General features: G+C 35.1%; 1 protein-coding gene across 1 annotated transcript in view; it reads left to right on the forward strand.

The window, feature by feature from the left end:
* DNAJC1 (DnaJ heat shock protein family (Hsp40) member C1) overlaps nucleotides 1-21,500 on the forward strand; it is a 98,782-nt gene that overhangs the window by 42,923 nt on the left and 34,359 nt on the right. Inside the window, exons 4-7 of the mRNA XM_032181576.1 lie at nucleotides 769-934; nucleotides 1,845-1,942; nucleotides 2,973-3,066; nucleotides 12,783-12,873. Of these exons, the coding sequence (XP_032037467.1) occupies nucleotides 769-934; nucleotides 1,845-1,942; nucleotides 2,973-3,066; nucleotides 12,783-12,873 (449 nt within the window). The remainder of the gene's footprint in view (nucleotides 1-768; nucleotides 935-1,844; nucleotides 1,943-2,972; nucleotides 3,067-12,782; nucleotides 12,874-21,500) is intronic.

The following is a 21,500-nucleotide window of genomic DNA, read 5'->3' on the forward strand; positions in this document are numbered from 1 at the left end:
GCAGACATGGTAAGATACTTCAAGATTTTTCTGTGGAGAAAAACTGACAAATTGTCATAAAAACGGTTCCTATAGAGACAGTGGCATTAGTAAAATTAAGCAGTATTAGAATAGATTGATTCTGGAGACAGCTTTTCAAATAGAAAATCAAAATCGTCTAGCTGTGGTGAACTTTGTTTTCTAACAACATAATCAAGCCCTTAACGCAATTTCATATCTGACTCCAGAAGGGATACTCGCTCTGCCAGCACCTCATGGCCGTGGTGCCACCGGAGAACAAAACAAAAGCACAGATACTTCCCCCCTCCCCCCAGCACTCGTGCTTTTAATTTGGAAAAGGGAAAAGGGGTTACAGTGCCGGAGACGTTTGTTCCTCGCTACCTTGCATTTAGTACTTCGTGGCCTGGTGTTTGCTTCCTTCACGAAGGCCCGGCCGCTGCTCGGTAGGCAGGTAGAGCACAGCCCCCTTGCTCATCAGTCGCATCTCAGGAGCGGTTGGGTTACTGGGTTTTCTGAACAAAGCCTGGACAGATTTCCACAGCGTTTAGTTCTGGATTTTGTTTGTTTCCAGGTCCCGGCCTAGCAGTTGACAAAACAAGACGCTGCTGTGTTAAAAAAAAAAAAAAAAAAGAAATTACTAAATGATCTTTTGTGTGCCTTCTATTCAAGCAGTCTGTGGACCGTCATTTGTTTTGTTTTTATAATTGGATGGTTTGGCTTATTTTATTTTTAGCTCTCCATGAAAGCCTGTTATATTTGCTACTGTAGGTATGATGATATTCTGATCAATGGACTACCAGATTGGCGACAGCCTGTATTCTACTACAGGCGGGTGAGAAAAATGAGCAATGCTGAGCTGGCATTACTCTTGTTCATTATACTCACAGTGGGTCATTATGCTGTGGTTTGGTCAATCTACCTGGAAAAACAGCTGGTAAGTATTGGTAATAAATCAAACTCGCTTCAATTATTAGTATTGAATTCCCTGCAAAAGTTTGCATATTATAGGGATCTCTACCAGTTTTCCTGCTTCAGATTTGGATTTTTCGTATTTTAGAATGATAACATTTAAAATGGTGATAAATACAGAATGAGATACTCAACATCACAAATAGTAATCTAAATCCTGCTTATTTTATCAAGAATCATTAATAAATAGAGAGAGATGCTTCTGTGGTTTCTAACTGGAGGAAAGAAGAGGAATAAAAACTCTTCTATCATCTATTGATGCAGAATCACATGCTGCTGTAGTCATGTTTATGGTTTTCCTAATGTTATTTAAAAATAATCAGTTTTTATTCATTTAGAAGTCATACTTGCTTTGCCTTTGTTCTTAGCTAAATGCTTTTTTTTTGTTTTGTTTTGCTTTGGCTTTTTGTTAACAGGATAAGCATTGGTAAGCAGTATAAACCATTTTTGTTGTTTTTTTTTTTTTTCCTCATGTAAAAGTCTATTGCTAGACTAGGAAAAACAAACAAACAAACAAAAACTAAGCATAACTTGAAAAATATTCAACCGTTAGCATTTGTTTACTTTTTTATTTTCTACTGCATTATTGAAGTTGATGAATGAGAAAGGCAAGTTGAATGCTTTCTCCTCTTAGAAAACTTTGATTGCTATGGAGATACACATGAGTGACAGAACTGGACTTCATGTGTGTTTAAAGACTGGGTGCCATGGCAACAGTTATTGTTAAGATAGATCATTTTACTTAATCATGTAGGACCCCTAGCTACATTTGCATAAATGCTACTCTAATGTTTACCCTTCACAGAAGAGTCCCAGTAACATTTGTGGTTTACATGTTAATGATAACCTGTAACCGTAGTTCTTTCTACATCAAGGATGAACTGCTTACCAGAAAAAAGAGGGAGAAGAAGAAAAAAGCAGGAGGCAGGGGTACAGATGAAGCCAAACTTGCTGCTCTTGACAAAAATGAAAGGTGGGAAGAAACTCTTTTGTTTTCTGCATTTTAAAGCATTTCACGAGCTACTGGTTTAGGTCTGTAATTTTCTCCTCGTGTTTTCGAAATATTTTAACAAGAAAAATATCTGTAACGGTCATTGCTGATATAAAGTGCCAGTGTAGATGTGTTTTCAGTTTTAGATTTTGTAAATAAATGTGTGGTATTTATTCAGCAGATGAACAATAAGTGAAATATTAAGGCTAAATTAAAGGTGTCTTGCTTGTAGAAGGCTGCTATTTCTACAAGTTGTTGTTTGTTTTTGTTTTTGATAAGATGTTACAACTTTTCCTGTCCTTGAAGATTTGCTTTTGATTAAGAAATTTCACTTTATTTAAGCTGTAATTTATTACCATACCATGTGAGGAGTTTTTATGTTTTCTTAATGCTTGTCTGAATTAATGCTTTTGTCTGATTAACTTAAAAACGAGCGTGTTGGTAAAGGCTTCTAACACTATTGTTTAGTTAAGAAATACATAGGGAAATGGTGACTTTCAGGACACTCCAAAAGATACCACCATTTCTTCTATTGATTCATAGAAAGAAATAAAGGGTTTAAATAGTTCACACAGCAGGGGCATGAACTGGATCAATGCAGGATGGAGATCAGAGACCATTCTGCCTGTCGTCTTTCCTGATGACATCAGTGAGTAATGCTTCAGTGAACTGCAAATGACATTAATTTTTATGTATTGTTTTGTTTATGCTACAGTCTTCATATCTGGTTGTCAGCACTTGTGAACACTTGATTGAGGCTTGAGCTTTTTTTTTAAACTGAGTGATTATGTGCCTTATGAATTTATTTTCTTGAAGAAAAGCCCTTTTTAAGAGATTAAAATACAGAGATGATTAGAAGTTAGCTGTTGTGCTATATATTTTGAATTAAATATTCCAAACATATTTTTTATATGAATTGACAAGTGCTAATCATTTTAAAGGATAATGGGAGAGTTCTGACGTTGAGATTTTGTGGCAATATTGAAATATTTTAAATTTTATTTGGCTGCAGAGTACTGGACAAACCACAGTGGCATGATTTACTTCCGTGCAAGCTGGGAATATGGTTCTGTCTCACTGTGAAAGCTTTACCTCAGCTATTCCAGGTAATACTAATATTTTTAAGTTACATTATCTTTCTTGATGGTGTTATAAATAATCATGTGTGTTGCACGTTTATATGAATTTTCAGGCTCAAGCACATGTTATTTATTTTTATATTTATATATATTTATATAAAATTACTCTTTGAGGACAATTTAGTATCGTAAGTTCATCTAAACATGAATATATTAAAAATGGTTATTAATCTTAACATGCTTAGGTAATTCAGCAGCAGTTCCTGCTGAGCAGAAGTACAGGAATGAATGGTAGGAGAAGGTTAAAATATATACACGCCTATATTAGAAATAACAATGTCTTTTAAAAAATCTGTTAACAAAAATATTTTTATCTCAAATAGGCAAATGCTATATATTTATATTTGAGAGAACAGTGAAATTACTTCTGAATAAGTGAGCTTTCAATTGAGTCACAGGATAATCATACATTTACCTTTATATCTATCTTAACAATCTTTTATTTTTACCTGTTTTAAATCGTATATTTAAATTTATATCTGAAATTAATAAAGTACCAAAGATTGTTGTCATTTAGATACTTAAACATGGCAAAGTTGGCCATAGTTGTGTTTTTTCTTTTTTTTCTTTTTTTTAATGTGAATACTATAAATTTTAAAATTTAGCTGATATTCAGTCAGCATAATTATTGTCAGAAGGTCAGTTATCAGAATAACTTCAAATATCAGATACTTTTTCTTTTCGTTTCCCTTGACCACATCTATTTGTTTTTAGTACTGTAATCACTGCTGAGTAATGAATAGAGATCAGGGAATTTAAGGTGGATTTTACTTTGGTTTATAGAAGTAGTAAGTGTTAATTCTGAAGTATAAATGGCATAAATGTTCATTTTCTCTCTGTGTGCAAGCCTAAAAGAAGTGTATAATTCATAATTCCTAATCTGTTAGCCAAAAGGCTTGTAAAAGTTATAAATGCAATAAAGAAAATTCTGGTGTTTCAGCTTCTATTTTTATAGCCTATAACTTTTCCTACAAAGAGATGCAAAAGTTAATACCCTTTCATCTTTTAAATGTTTCATCAGGACCGTGTGGTTATTTTATTAAAGCAATCTTTCTTAATCTTTTTGCATGATCTTAAAGTAAAAATGACAATGCATAATTAAATCAACTGTTAAAGTGTCCAGAGTAAGCTTTGATGTACCTCCTTGATTGAGGTGAGTCAGATGGAAAAGAATTAATTTCACCAATTGCTGCTGCTGTACTTTTGAAACTTTCTTTATAATTACAGTACTTTCCCTTTTGCCTTAATTGAAAAATATTAAAAAATCTTACAGGATATAGTAAAATTCATCAAGAAATTTAAAATGGGACTTCTAATAATCTTTTTAAGTTGTCATATTCTCTGTTTCTTCATTTTGAGAGAGTCTATTAAGAAGTCATTATAAAGTGTTTCAGATTTCTGTTCAGACAGCAGGTCCTATCTCTGCTAGACTGCCCAGAAACAGATTAATATAACCAAAATGATGTTTTGAGCTTTATAGATCAATAACTGTTGCTGTGTATCATAATCCATAAAATTAATGATAGGGTAAAACAAACTGTCCCATTGGAGACCATCAAGCAGGGATATGGTGGCAGGGGAAGCAGGATTTAGAGGAATTCAATGCAGAAAAGCTTTGGACGAAGCAAAGAGATGGGATTCTAGAGTGAATCACCCCATACATAAATTATTCTAGTTCTTAATGGTGGGGTACGTTTTGTTGTTGTTTAAGATGACCTGCCAATTATTTAAGTGAAAATGCAATAAATTATAAGTAGGCTTCAATGTTAACAATATCCAGAACTTTAGATAACTGAATTACTGTAGTTTATTAATTAAAACAGGTAGTGTGACCTCTTCTGAAGAGCATGAGAGCAGCAGTGACCTCATGATGGGCCTGCTCCTTGAAAGAACAGTGCAAAACATTCTTTGTATGTTTTAGCTAGCAGGACAGAGGGACTTCTGGGCCCTTTAGTTGTATTTAAGGTTTCAGCAAGTTCTATCTTAATTCCAGTTATCAATATCTAGCAAAAGAGTAGTTGTGCTCATGCGGTTCTACCCTGGTACAGAGATCCTCTATTGAATATACACGCTGTTCACTTCAATAATACACTGACATAGGTTTGAGGTTTCAGAGTATTTCAGGCTTTCAGTAAGTACAATCCCTAGGGCAGCTTATCTACAAGATGAGATGCCAACATCTGAGGTACTGAGTAACTCAGTCTTGTTGTGTGTGCTAGTTACAAGGTGTTACAAGGGTTGACATAGGGATAGCTGTTAGAGATTTTAGATGTTTATTGAGTTAATCTCCATGATATTTTCAGTCACTTAAGAGCCAACAAATTATTTTCAAAGTTGACTGGCATTCATCTGCAGCTAATGCAATCGTAGACTAAGTTCTAAAAATGTCATCCATATTTAAATAAACCATGATTGGGACAGAAAACATTAAGAGTTTTAGCAATGCTTATAATTAAGTGTGGCTTCTGCTACAGAGTTTCAAATCCCTCAGGACTGTCATGAAATAGCTGAACTGTTTCTTCAAATGAAGGAAACAAAAGTACCTGCCTGTGCATACAAGATCTTCCTCAAAGGAAACCTCTTTTTAAAGTGAGGATGAAGTCAATTTAAACTTTTTGCCACTTCTCATATTGATGATTCCCTTTACCTAGCATCCCACCCATTAGTAAAGTGAATATTATTTTTACAACAGCTCTGTCTGAGGATTCAGGTTTCTGAGCTTCTGCCCATGCTTGAGTCCCATTTATCCAATTGAGTGTCTTTCTCCTACTTCCCCTCGTCCTTCAAAATGTCAGATTTCAGAAGGAGGCACTTAAAATAATTAAGGTGGGCCTTTACTGAAGAAAAATGCTTTGTTTGCATGCCCTCATGATGGCCTATGCCATTTTATTGTAGTCTGCATTTTATGTCAAGAAATTGGAAGAAAAATGGGTGAGAGGAGGATGAGAGAAACTCAAAAATGATTGTTTTTTTAACTGTTGACAATTGTATTTTGAGGGGGACTACATAGGTTTTTATATCCCTGCATTTAGTGTAGTTAAATGTCAGGGTGAAAACAACATCTTAAAGCTCGTTTGAAGAAGTGAAGAGAAAAGAATCCATAAAATGTATCATAAATCAAATATCTGTGATGTGAAAGAAACATTAAGTGGAGTGTAAATTACATGGACTATTACCAATTTTAATTCTTCTAATGAAGACACAAGAAAAAGATAGAACAAAGAATGCAAGTTTTTTCTAGGGTCATCAGAATGACCTGGAAGAAGGCTATCTACTGAAAAACCAAGAAACTCAGTAAAAATGCTTGTTGGAAGTGAAAACTGTTCTCACAAAGTCAGCTAAACAGCTAAATACAGTGTGCAAGTATTTCAGTTCAAATAGTCCATGTAAAATAAATAGGTGGTGTTGGTGATTATCCTTTTTTTTTGTGGCAGAAAAGTCATGTAAAATGGATTTTATTCCCAAAATAGCTGACCAGTTTTTAATTGGGTTGTGCAGACAGTTTAAGAAAAGTGGTATTTCTTAAAAATGCTCTTCCTTAGTCTTCACAAAATATTTCATTTGGAAGACTGAAGAGAAGAGCATTTCTTCATATTCCTGACAAATATTTTTCATCCAGCTTTATGTGGTGAAGCTTAGTTAGGAATGTATTTATTTTTTTTCACCAACTTCAATGCTAGGAAATGTTTTTTATTAGTTGAATTATGATCCTACTGTTGTTCTGAGAGTAATGAAGCAGAAAGCATTTTTTGTTTGTTTCATACGGAAATGTGGATTCTTATTAAGAAAATAAATTTCCCTATTATCTCCTGTCTGTGATAATGTAGGTGTGTTGCATACCCTATCAGTGAGCTGCTAGAAGAACTTCTGGTGGCTCTGCAGCGATGAGAAGGCAGTCCAAGCTCAAGATGTGCAACTGCACTGGGTATAACCTAGTGAGATTATGAACAAAGCTTTCAATTATGATTGAAACTTTTGTTTACAAAGACCTTTGTGTAGTATGAAGTGAATTAAAACAAAAAGGCCAGTAATTTAGTTTTATGTAGACTACCAGATGGTAATTACTGAAGCTGATTTAGTAGCCTGGAATAGATTCAAACTAGTGACCCAGAGGTGTTTAATTTCTTGGCATTTTTTCCTCAGGTTTTCTTTTAATCCATGATTACATTTCAACACCTGCTTAGAGATGGTTCAGCCCTGGCCTTAAACGGATTGGCAATGTGTCATTAAACTCTAGAGGCTTTGCCAGCAGGGCATCTCTTTTGGCAAAGTTAGCTTTTAGACGAGATTTGATTAGGTCAGCCAACAATTATGTGGTTGATTTTGTCTTCACATATGACTTTATGTAAAATCACAATATGAGATTCAAAAAAAATACTGCATTTAGTAATGTCTGCTTTAAAATATATATTTTCAGAGGGATTTGTTCAAGTCACAAAGGTTAAATATCTCAGCAATTCCGAGGTTACAGGGTTTTGAGGTATTCCAATGCACTGTACAGCACCAGTGCTGATAAAAGTTGTGGAGGGTGAGCAGATGCAAGATGTGTGGCACAAGTGATTGCCCATTTGCTCTGTTTCTTGCTATTTCACAGCTATTTCAAGAACCAAAGTAGGGATGAAGCTCTTGACCCTAAGGTCAGTTAGAAGATAAGATAAAGGTCAGAGGAGAGTAGATGGTAAAACAAGTATCCTGCATGTATGCCAGTGAACAAAAATAATTTACTTCTAACAGGGTTTTCTGGAGAAAAAACGTGCTTTGTTGCTTAGTAAAAGTTTCAAGTGAGCATAAGACACAAAACAAATTTGCCTTTAATTGCGTGTTGTTCTGTGGTAGCCAGGTTTGTTCTGCTCCCTCAAATAATTACTCACAATATGTCTGAATATCTCAGCATTTTAAAGGAGTGTAGCTCCAAGTGTAGCCTGTGAGTACAAGGTGATACTGGCTCTGAATGAATTGAACCATTCTCTTGGGGTGTGAGGCTTCGCTGGGTATGAATGAGGTTCCCAGGGAGGCCTTGCAGCACTGGCTACAGTTCCTCCTTCTGGTTGCCTTTGTTTTCCCACTGTGGATCTGGAATACCCAGCAGATTCTGCATTAGCACAGCCTGCTGCTGGTCACTTGCTGCATCTGAGGCTTGGGAACCACTCCCCAACTGCCTGGCCACACCTAGTATTATTCCAAGGTCAAAGGAAATAATTTCCTGATTAAAAGGAAGGAAGTAATGCAATTCCTATTTATTTACTGGTTTGTCTTTGAGTAAACATGTAAAAATAACAACCATTCAAATCAGTGTTTTAACTTTTTTTACATTATTTCTTGCCATAACACGTTGATAATACTGATGTGTAAGCCCATCAAAAAAAGTGGTTTTCCTGTGGTGTAATGCCTGGCAATTTTATTGCAAACAAATAGCAAATTGAAGGTTGGATGTTGCAATCATTTTAATTTTACTCCTTTATCATCAACAATCATATACAAATGTGCTCTCTTCTGTGACTGATGTCACTCGCGTACAAATTGTACAAGAACACTGTACTCAAAGACAAAAACCAGTTCAAGAACTTCATGTGAATATTTAAATTGGTAGATTGACTTAAGATTAATGCAAAGAAAATGGTTTCATTATACTGATTTTAAATATGCTTGTAGGAAAGCTTCCAGTTAACTGTAAGAGGGGGGTGCATTTTGTTTGTATTAGCCCCTCACTCCTGAGATGTAGAATGTGAGGCTTGTTCTATCACAAAATCTGTAATGAAGATTCAGATATGGTCAATAATGCAAGTTGTTTCCAATGTTTCACTTATTTCTCTAATCTGCAGTCTTTCTAAAGTAGACCAGGAAGATTAACTGGAGGAAAAAAAAAAGAAAGGAAAGGAAAAAAACTCAGAAAGCAAATAGACCAACAAAACCTTGTAACCCTCCCAGAAGTCAAGGAGAGGTTGGAGTGACTGAGCCTTATTCAGAACTGAAGATTTTAGTTCCAGGATTAGCACAGTTTAAATAAAAAGTGTATCTATCATTAAAAACAAAATAAAACAAAACAAAAACAAACAAACTTAAAAGTCCAGTATCAAGAATTTCTGTATTTGTACATACCTCAATAATGAGTGCAGTTTTGTCCTGGCAGTCTCAAGTTTATTAACAGGAGACAACTCACATATTGAGAAGGACTGAAATACAAGAATTCCACAATATTCTTCATTCTTATTTGTGGTTGAAATATTGAAAATACATTAATGAAGTGTTTATCTGTCAATTTTATTTTTCTTCTGCAGCACTTTTTGAAAATTTTAATTAGCTATAAGGGTAATCACAGGAACTTCCTGTACCTGGTAGATGAAATATAATTTAGAAATACCAGTAGCACAATTCTGAGTTTCTAATACACTCCCTTCTCATTCTGTTTCCTATTGGAAAGTGGATATTTGAATCACAGTATAATAAACCAGCATGTCTTTGCCCACTTCATTATTATTCTTACTTGACTACACGTATATTGCTGCTTTGGCAGTAAAGTAGTGTATTTGTGTTCTTTTTGAAAACTTCTCAACCCGTTGCAAATGAGAACAAAATATTTCTGTTCTGGTTAGGTAAGCTGGAATAGTTAGAATAATTCCAAGCTTTGTATTTGCCCGTGCCTTTTCTCTGTCCCTTTCCACCCCCAGAAGGTTCAAAATGTCACTTGTTTGTTAACTATTGAAGTGCACATCAAGTATAAAATTTTGGGGTTGTGCATATTTTGTACTGCTGGGGGCAAAAGATGCTCTTAAAGAAAAAATTACTGAACCTTGGAGAAGGAGCAGTAGGTTGGAAGAGGCTGTATCCATGTTTTTTGTTGGTTTTAGGGTAATTCTCAGATTATTTTGGCTCCAAAATACTTGCATTGAGGCAAAGTGATTGTTTATCAGGTTGGAAAAGTAAAAAATCTAAACATAAATTTATTTTGAAATTTACTACTGAAACTGAATATGCTTGAAAACTAATTTTTTAGACTGATACAATTGAAAAATAATGAGAAAAAAATGAAATGGTCTGATTTATGCTGAGGCAGAAGTTTTCTTTAAAGAACCTCCTATTTTTAACTGTTTCCCAGTGTTTCTTTCATTGTAACTTCCCAGGTATTTTATCCATATAGTCTGTGTCTGTGGCTAAAATCTTTATTCAGGTATGTCTTTTAATTCCTGTTCACAACCTGTAGAGCTATTTCTTCTGCTTTGGTGGAAAGGTTTCAGTTCTCAAATCTTTAAAATCCACTTTGATTCAATTCTTATTTATTTTTTGCTTTGCTTTATATGTATACATTTTCACAGGCTCTTCAAAATGCTCAGTACGCCTGTTTTTTGTGATTATGGTATCAGCAATAATAACCTGTGATTAATAAGATAAAAGATCAGTGCTGCATTTGTTACCTGCATATTACTTCATTTGCAGCGATAATCCATTTGATATCTATAAAGCAACAATGCCACTAAATTTCATTTACGTGCTTCTGACTAGTTTTCTTTGTTGTTCAGCTATTGTGTCTCATTTTCATCTGAGCCACATTTCCAATTGTTCTGTGATTGACATGCTGGAGAGATTGACAGTTACCCCCTAGTGCCTGCTGTCTGGAGATCCCACAAGCAATAATGGATTTTACACCGGAATTTAGCATCAAATATTGGCTTTCAGTGTCAAATGGGTTAAATTTAAATGCCGGTTAATTGTAGCCATTTTGAAGTCATAGCCTTAAACAAAAGCATTTTTAGCGTATCAGTACATCTAAGGCTTGTGTAGGCCACACAACCCAAACGTCTCCAACTTGCAGCAGAAGTTAACCATTACAGCTGTGCCTCTTTCTGTTTCTTAATTCTGTTTCTAATGCAAATAGTCCAGACCTGGAGACTGCAAGGAAAGTTTCCATATGTGGTAGGGATTTCATATTTCAGGTAAACTGAAGAGAGAACCAGTGCTAACCCGAATTTTGTAATTGTATGTTTTAACATATAAACTGAATATATTTCTTTGAAGCCTTTATATCTGCTGTAAATGGTAATCCTCCTGCATGGTGTACCCTTTTAAATGGTTTTAGCCCTGGTTTTACTAAAAACCAGCACCTCTTCCTAATTCCCTAAAACAAAACCATAAGCAAATGAGATGCCCTCATCTGTTGTATGCCAGTAGTGAAAAGTTACGTAAACTCCTTGAAATTTCTTCTGTGCTCAGAGTGACCTATGTAATCCTGACAGAGAAATGTATATTCTTGTTTACTGTGCCCAAGCGTAAAGAGACAGAGTAAGAAAAAGTAGTTTGGAAGGAGAGGTAATGTTATTGTCAGAATTGTTCAGGAGTGCTGACTTACATTGGTGGGCTTTCTCCGAAACATTACGGCGTTCTGCTCAGAGCTAGGACACAATTCTGTCCTCCGTGTTGTCCCATCTCCCTCACGTGTCTTTGAAGAGGTAGATAAATAACACAGTGTAATGCAAAGAACAATTGTTGGGTCATGTTATCCTCCTTTGCAGGAGGCCACGTTTCTATATGGCTTCCACCATTAGATGCAGCAGTCATGTCTGCTTAACTCAGCTTTTATTTCCAAAATTTATTAAGATTTTATTTTTTTCATTTTTAATAAGACTAGTTTATTTTCAGGTTTATGGGATTCTAGTTGAAATTCTAAAAGTATTTACCAAGGTTTTACAATACCTTCTACATTAACATTTAAATCATACATTATGTGTAAAAAGCGGGACCGTGATGCAATAACAAGAGAAAAATTATTTTTGACTGTGAAGAAGTAAAAAATAGGTTAACCTAATCATGTAATTATTTTTGGTATAATACAAGAAATGTTCTGCATGTTTGGAAATAATAAGTAATAGTTTGCCTGTTTCAGTATTTCTATTATAGTTTCTTTGATTTTGAATAAGTATATAAATCTCTTAAACTGGTAAGTGAGAGTAAGAAAACTCTCCATATCTCCTAATTCAGCAATCTGGTTGCTCACGTTTGGAAAGCTTTCAACACAAATCTATAATTGCTAATTCATCAAATTTTGGAAATTTGTATCTTACGAGATTTTTGACAGGACTTCCAATTTTATGTGTAAATATACTAAATAGATTTCACATTAGAATCTAATCTAATCCCTGGAGGGAAAAAAAAAAAAAAAAAAAAAAAAAAAAAAAACACTTTTTAACGCTATAATAGCAATGTAGAAGTTACTAAAAAAAAAAAAATACATTGGTTCTCATAACGTGCAGTTAGTGATACTTAATGAGTTTGTGGTAAGATCACTGCCTAGCAATTGCCTTTGTCCCTGCACATAGTACTCTAATTAAAAGCTTTTGTTTCTTCTTTGAACTTCCAGATTGCTGATGTGAGCAAAGTGGGTGCATGGACTCTTAAAAAGTTGTAAATAGTGATGAGAAATGTTTTTCTAACCGTTTTGCTTTTCAGGTTGTCAATAAGCATCATAACCTATAATGTCAACACTATTACACTATTAGAACATTTATTCTACAAAAGTTCTACAGTCTAAGCAAATAATTTCTATACTGACAAATTCTGTATTTCAAGAAACAAATGTATCTTGAATTTTCTTTTTATCTTTTTGTGAGGTTAAATGAGAAATTAAAGCAGAGCCGTTGAATAACTTGTTTGTATAAGGATGCTAATGTCATTGCAACATTTTCTTAAAGGATGCCAGACAATTATATGTAGAATATAAAGAAACAAAAATGAAGGAGAAAGAAGATGCCCTGGCTAAGGCTGAACTTGAAACACTTCAGAGTGAGTTTTTATCACTGTCTTAATAAACCAAGATGTAATATAACGTACCTACTCCACGACATGAATGTGAACAAATTATGTTTGTAATCTTCTAAAATATGTGCTTTATTTATTTCTATACTGCTGTTGAATTTAAATGAGCTTTTAATTTGGTGACTAATTTTGCAGTACTCTGCTGGCTGTTTTCTGCAGAAGCATAAAACTCAGGTTATAGTTATATAGTAACTATGTATAGCAAGAAAACTATAACTATATAGTAACTATATACTTGTAACTATATAGCAAGAAAAGCATACTTTGCTAGAGATGTTGCTTTACAGGAGAGGGGAATTTCAAAAGCATAGATCTTGAAGTATACATATTCAGAAGTGACCTCTCGGTTTTGAGTATTCCTGTAATACTTTTTTTCTGTAAATAACTTTTAAAAATGATATATTTTGTGCTATTTTATATAAATCGAGTTTGTACAAATAGAAATTGAAAATAACTCGAATTTCCAAAAGCATGGATTCAGACTTTGGAGATGGATTCATGCTATTGTTGAAATAAATGTCTTTAAAGTCTTTATACTCTTATAAAAGACCAGAGAAGGCAATTAGCATTTCATGTAATAAAGTATTCAGAATAATTATAGGTGACTTCCTTTTCTTCTCTCAGCTATTTCCTTTTGACAATGATTAAACCTACCCTCTTCTGAAGACAATTTTAAAAGATTTTTGTTTGTGTGCGTGCTTGCTTTATTTACTGTACTTAAGTGCATGCTTTTAAGTTCCTTTATTCTGACAAGTGCATTGAGTGCCCTATAATAATTTCCTAGCTTTGAGTATGCATAAGCCTTTAGGCACTTAAAATACAGCTGCATTATTTATATTTACAAAATAGCTTAATTTTGTAAAATCAGCAACATGATGAAGCTTGAGCAATAATTCCTAACTTATCCGTAACTAAATCTATTTTGAGAAAATGGCTAATGTTCAGCACCTCAGTGAGCACTGTGGACCCAGGCAAAATCTAGCAGACGAGTGCATGTAATGCTTGTTAGGGAGACCTGCTATCACGCAGGAAATACCTACCGCAAAATGGGCCCTCGCAATAGGTCTTGACTCCAGTTATTAAAAATTTGTTGTCAGATAGCAATGTTTTGATTGTTTGGCATAGATGAAATCTTTGAACTACTACGTACTTTGTATATATTGTTTTAAAAAGACTAGTTTCTGAAAACAGAAGTGCAAGTGAAAGTAGGAGGTCATTAAAACCATCGTGTGTGTGGTCCTACATTTCACTGAATTGCTGAGTTTCACTTTCAGTCAACACCTTTTGGTGTTTCCCCTCTGTGCAGATCTGCCAGGTGTCACGTGGGATTTGCTGGTTTCATCTCCTCTTCTGTGGGCCCCTGCCAGTAGCAGTGCCCACATCGAGAGGTGCAGGTTTGGTGCCCTTAACCCCCCCAGGCCTCTCGTGACTTGTGACAGTAGCATCACTGTCTGCTGTCACACGAGAATGAGAGCTGGCACCTGACCCCCCTGCCTGTCAGGTGAACCAGTGGCACACACATGGAGCAAGAGGAGGGACTGGTAGTCACCACCTGTACTTAGTGGAGTTTGAAATTTAGCATAGCATTAATTTGGTTAACCAGCACAGTGCTTTTGCAGGGCAAAAGAACAAGCCATTATTTCTCATTTTTTAAAAGAAATGGGACTTCCAGAGGAACAAGAAGATATATCTGTAGACAAAAAATTAAAAAATATATAAATAAATAAATACCTTTTTTTCTCTGAAACTTGCATGCAAAGCATCTGCTAAATTTGCTTATTTCATTATATTGCTCTGTATTGTACACTTCAGAATAGCATGGCGAGGTTGTAAATCACCAAATGAGCGTTTGGTGATCGCTTGTTCCCATTTTTAATTTTAGAGACAATCCGTAGAGTGTGAGTTCATAATAACAGATCCATCTATCTAATTGAGTAAATGCATCTCATGCAGATTAGCAATAGCTGTTTTACAGTGATTGTTTTTTCATGACCTAATTGCTAGTTTACCCCCACGTCTGTCTGCTTTTCCTGCTGAAATTGTGCAGTCTTCTGTAGGCGCCTTGAACTAAAACCAGAGAAGGATATCAGAGGAGGAAAATACAATTTGCAAAGTAGGAGAGAGAGAGAGGACAGTTCTGAGATGTCATTGAAGTGCTATATTTGGTAAGGAGTGGGGAAAAAGTAATTTCTTGGTAAATCAAAAGCGTGCATAATACTGACTTATTTTTTGGCACTTTTGCACTGTTTATGTTATCACTTCTCAGTCAATTCAAAACACTTGTTACTACCTAAGGAAAATAGAGCAACTGTAGAAGTTTACCTCAGAAAATACAGCAACTTACAATACAGGCTGTATTTGTAGGAAATATATTTTGTGTGCAATTAGAGATAACTGTGAGTTTCATCTACAAAAATAGAAATGGTTTACCTTACAGTTTTGGTGTCCTTTTCACATTCAGGTACCAGAACACAAAATTCCTTTTTTAAAAGAAAGCACTTAATACAAATTATTAAGCAATTATAGCAATTAATACAAATTATTAAGCAATTATAGCAATTAATACAACTTGCTGTTAACTTTTCCTTTTCCAGTACTGTCACACTTGCATATAATCCCTGCATCAGGCAATGATTCTGTTACAATAGTCTTGTTCTTTGTAGTCATGGGATGTAAAATAGAATATATATTAACTGATCTGGATAGTCATTAAGCTGTGGAGATGTAAGCATACATTGTCAGGACAGTAGACTCAGCCAGTGTTTAAACTTAAATTGCAAAGTTTCAGTATTTATCAAGACTGATTCCAGCAGTTGTACTGGCTCCTCATGGAATACAGAGTGCTTCTTTCAGCTGCATCAGTTTTGAGGGAAAACCCATCTATTTTATTTTTTTATGCTTAACTGCTTAACTTTGGTAGTTCTCTTACTCTCTGTTCTTGTTTACGCTTGTTTTCCCTGCCCTCCAATAGGAGGGCTTAAACTTGGATTTTAATACAACTTTTTAAATAAAAAGCTGCTGCTAGATATTGTAGGTGAACTTCTCATTTACCAGACATATTTGAAAACCCTTTAAATCCAGAATTCTTGCCCAGATGTATGAGGCATCTGTAATAATCCATGGCAAGAAATGAGCTTCTTTCTAGTTATAAGCCACATTGAGTAGTATGTTTTTTTTGTTTGTTTTTGTATTTTATTCACTCTTATAATTCAAGCTTGAACTAAAATAAAGTTACATGTATACACCTGTAGGTGTGTGACCAGCCTTCTTTCTGTGTTCTGGTTTTAGAATGGTATTGATAATGGTATTTATCTCTCTGTATGGGGCTTTATAGTAAGATGTGACTGCCTTACTGCCATGAAAATTCCTGAGCAGTACTGAAACCTTGATTTCATTAAGTTTAGTAAAGTTTGGGTGGTTCTCCCTTTCAAGACATTTTAGAATATAGCAAGTTGTTTGGGTAGCTTTTTACATTGTTTCATAAAACTTAGGTGTTAAAGACATCACTAGATCATTTAGTCTAATGTGGGTTTTTTTCAGGCCCTTACAGGTACAAATCAGTGAAAAATACTGATTATCATTATCTTGCAGTTGTCTGGAGATAACCAGGTATCAGTGATGTGTTTTAGCTTTTGGCATGTTGTTATGCAAGATACAACATTGATCAGAAGACTTTGAGAAGGCTTCCATTCCTCGTGGCTAGTTTACATAATTTTACTGTTACATAGGTATATCTTAATTGCAGTATGGATTTCTCTAGCTATAGCTTTCAGGTTTTCATCAGCAGCAATTGTCTCTGCTTGAAAAAATAACTTGTATATATCTGCAGGTTTTCTTTATGAAAAGCATTTCTTTAGCCCTTAATTTCTGTGGCTTTTCTGTACTGAGTTGTTTTCTAGTGTAGCTGTAGGTATTGGACACTGGCTTTTGTGTATAGCATTCTAACATTTTCCATCTGATTATAAAATCATATTTCTGCTGTTATCAGTGTTGTGTTTACAGAGTCACAGATCGCATTATTTCCCCAGCTCTGATAGCACATTTCAGATCACTTGAAATAACTGTGAGCTTTTACATCAAAGCTTCTTTGCACACAGTCCCTCTTAAGTGCAGATATGGCCTAAGGTCCTAAGCAGTGTGATCCAAAATACTTTTGGTTTGAATAATCCCAGACTGCCAGCCAGTCCACGTCCCTACATCTTGCAGTATGTTCCTATTCATTTTAAATTGTTTTGCCCAAATTTATGTAATCCAAAAATATGCTGAAGATGACTTTTCATTTATTTCCAAATAATTGACAAGTATCTTGGATAATTGTGTTTAGTATTAATCCCTGCCAAAATGCAGTGTTCACATGCCTGCTCAGCAATGATTTGCTGACAGACAGGTTCAGAGAAAATTAATTCATATAATGCATGCTTTTTTGGTTAGCGTGGGTGTGAATGTTCTGATCACTTAATTGTTACCTCTGAAGCCTAATTATGGCAAACTAAGTATCATCTGTTTCACTGATTGTTTTGGCAGGCCTGCTGAAGGAATTCTGAACTTGTGGCTCATGTGCTTTTTCCAGTTGGATCAGCTAGTCTCTACGATACCTCTCCCTGCAAAACTTCCTTCAGATTTTACAGAAAATAAATATTCAGCTAACAGACAGTGTTATGAGGTTCATTTGAAAGAGACGTGTCTCCTTTTATGTTTGCTGCAAGGCAGATTAATTCTTAAATATTTAGATGTCTACTTCTAACCCTTTCGTATTGAGGTATTGAGTGAGGTATTTAGAGGGAACAGAAAGTTGGGGGAAGGATAGATATTTACAGAAAAGATGAAAGACATCAAGTCTTTTAGCTTGTGGGCCTTTTTTTGTAGTTGAGGATGCATTAATTACTACGTTTTTAATCAGTTTGCTCAAAAAACTAAGTTCTAGGTCTTCATGTGGCGCATGTATATATGGCTGTTACTGGTGATGCATTCATGTGATCCCGTTGATTTTATTACGAATACTGATATGTGTATTTTTTTTAACACGTGATTGTTTGCTCCATAATTGCTTTAGTTTTAAATTAGTGTGGTCCATTTTTTCAATAGACAGCAAAAACTTGGGGACAACATTTTTTCCAGACTTTTGGATCTATTGGATCCAAAATAGATATATATTGGATATATATCTACATGCAAGTGAATTTTTCTGACATGTTTTAAGCAAATTTTAATGCTGTAACTGCTTTGCTTGTCTTTAGTAGTTACATAGGTAAGAGAACAGTATTGAAAGAAAGAGAGATCTCAATGCAGTATCTCAGTGACTTGCCGGAAAGATGCTTGCTGTCTACCTGTGATTGTGGTCACATTTTTTGCTTATCAACATACAACATAGCAGTCAGTGTCCTCTTTCTGTGACTTTCAAGACATCATTGTCTTTTTTTGACTATTTCTTCCGTGAGTTCTTACTGATGCTGAAATATAAGGCTTTTAAGTCTTGCTGAGAGAGAGAACTCCGGCTTAACATGTCATACTTCATTGTAGAGGCTCAGCACTTGTGTGGATTGCTTTTTTTTTTTTTTTTTTTTCTTTTTCTTTTTCCTTCTTTCCTATATGAAGTAGTCTTTTTTCTGTGGAACTGGTAAATGCTCTTTGAATTCTTTAGGGTTATATCAGCTGGCAGGTAAAATCAGGATATAGTTTTCAGAAAACTTTGAAATACGTATCCCTGTTTTGTTTTGTTTTTATGAAAAAAGCACTATTGTTTTATTACATGGCACTCTTGATCCAAAATGCTGGCTGATTCCTTATCTTCTGAAAATGGCAGCTGGTGGATCTTAAAGTAAATAGCCCTTAGCCCCAGTTAACTCTTCCACTGATGAGGTAAAATTAACATGATAACAAGGTAAAAGGACTAGCAAGGAAGTCCAAAGTATCCGATTATGTGTAAGTCATTCATCAGACTTCCATATGTGAATCATTATAAATCAGCAAAGCATATAGCCAGTACTGGAGGCCTTTAGAAGCATTAAGTACTATACAGGTAAGAGAGTTAGCTAATTGCTATGGTTTAGGTCTGGGGATCTCAGCGTCAAGTATCTTATATGCTGTTTAAACATAGGGAGCATTTTTTTATTATTTTTATTTTTTTTACTCTAAGATGTTAAATACACAGGCAGATTTAGTCTTCTGGTGAAGAACTCCATAGTTCTAAAGGTGGAAAATACAGAAAATTAGTATCCTTGCAGTATGAATTCAGCAAATGATAGATCAAAATTTCTCCTGCTACAAAGACTAGAAGTACAGAAAAGCCAACTCATGGAAACTCATGGAAAATGCTGATCATTTTAAATAGTAGTAGTAGGTATTAAACGATTAGCGTGGTGCTTATGCTATTGCATTATCCATTTACTTTCTGTTGTTGCCTGTTTCTTTTTTATTCTACCTAATAAACTAGAAGAGTTAGTACACTGTAATTTGGGAATTAAAATACATAATGTTCTCAGAAAATAGTAGTGAGAGTGGGAATTATCCTGTTGAGCCTGACGTCTGGCCCTGGTTTCACCAAGGCTGTTTCTCTCTACATCATAGTTGTATGAGCACCAGTAACTCTGGTCTTAATTAAGGCCCACTGGATGTTGGTGCCCGTGTGGGACATAGTGCTCTAATTAGGTCTCCAGTGGATAGTGGGCAGGCTGTCACAAAACTGGGAGGAATCTTTCAAATCCTTCTTTGTATGTTTTTCCTACCTTTCAGTTAGGTTTATAATTAATATAATTAATATTAAGGGAAGACCTGCATTTTCAAACTTCGAATCATGGCTGCAATTGTTGCTACTGTCAGCACCATCAAACACATCCTTGGCTTAGGTTGTGGTGGTGGCAGCAGCACCAGCTTCCTGGTTGTCTGCCAGACCTCAGCAGTTGTAGGATTCAGCTCTATAGGCATCATTTGCTGTATAGAAAACCTGATCCTTATTCTCTTCAGAGGAAAGCAGCAAGTAAGGTCAGAAGTGTCTTTTGGCCTGCCAGTTAAAGTGCTGATAATGAAAAGATAACGTAGAAACCGATAGGTTTTCATCCAAGGTGTCTGCTGTGGACTTCTGATGCTCAGCTAAATGAAATTTCAGCGATCTGGTTTGCTTCCTCCGTCTTCACCTGAAAGAACAGTGCTCCACTGCCCTAAGTGGGAGCTTTAGAAACATTACACGTCATTGCTTCTGAACAGCATTCTTCGTAACTCACACCGACCAAGTGTTTACTGGCAGTACTTGAAGGCCGTTAGCGTTTCACCAAAACTCTTAATGTGCCATTATTTTAAAATAGTAAATATTCCCCTATCTGAAATCCTGTATGGTGTTGCCATTCAAACTGTGTGCTTTCCTGTTCTGAAATGTGGCTTTTGAAATTAGGAGGTGAAGCTGTTTTCAGTGAGTTACGAAGAGCCCTGTGTCAAAGGTGCTGCGACTTCAGTTTTATTTATTTTTTAAAAAAATTCATTGTGTCTGACAGCCATTGTGGTATGTAGGGGGTAGGCCAAAACTCTTTCATCTTTTAGTATCTGCATGGGAGATAGTGGAGACAGGTTTCTTAATTCTAGTTGAGTGCTTGTTTGAGAATGTACAGCCATCTTTAGGCAGGATTTCTCTTTCCTTTAGTAGTTAACAATCAGAAGGATGTCTTATCTGTATTAGGTCTTCCTTGCTTATCTGCCTGAAGAAAGCCTAGATACTGTCTTCGATACTAGATTTTAAATTGGGGTGCAGTGCCCTCTGGAAATACCGTTGCAGAATTACTTCTGGAAATATAAAAGAGCCTAGACTCTACATTTTTAGAAGTTAAAGCTGTAACTACCCAGGCTTTATCTATTTGTGTCCTTTGAGAGGGAAAATCAGCAAACAGTAACTGATGAGGTACAAAATACAGGAAAACCAACTGTCTGAGTATGTGTTCACTGTTCAGTAATCCCAAATGACCACTCGCTGTATACTTGATTATTTTGCAGGATTGAAATACATTGGTAAAAATTGTCACTTCAGGCAACTTTCTAGAACATTTTTGTCAGTTGATGTGTTTGTAGTAAATAGTTAGCGAAGTTGTTGTTACTTGTCCCTGTAAATCTTAGTGCTGACTCCAGAAGTTATTACATGTGGCTGCTTTGGAGAAAAATGAGATAACAGTTGATGTCTATGGCTTGGTTGTGAAAATTACCTTTTGCAATAGACAAAAAGAATTTTGCACAGGTATTGTCTTTAATGAAAATTTCTCTCATCTGGACAATGACAGGAATGCTGGTTAACATTTTGGGGCTTTTTTTAGTTCTGTTTTTTTGTTATCTTTTTTTTTTTTTCTGATTGTACGTAATTTAATTATATTTACTATGAATTCCTAAAGAAAGATGCCAAAACAATCTAGGGATGAGGTCTTTACTTAATATTTATTGAGAGTAATTTGACAACAGTTACAGGCAAAGTTAGAGATTTTCACAGAAGTTCTCAGAACAAAATAAATTTAAAAGGTCATGACTTTTGTGATCTGTTTCTTACGACCTCTGGAAGGTGCCATGGAACTATTCTCACTCCAGTAGTTTTTTTCTTAAGTGTTCAATTCCTAGGAGCT

The sequence above is a fragment of the Aythya fuligula genome, chromosome 2 (assembly GCF_009819795.1).
Source record: "Aythya fuligula isolate bAytFul2 chromosome 2, bAytFul2.pri, whole genome shotgun sequence".
Taxonomy (NCBI): domain Eukaryota; kingdom Metazoa; phylum Chordata; class Aves; order Anseriformes; family Anatidae; genus Aythya; species Aythya fuligula.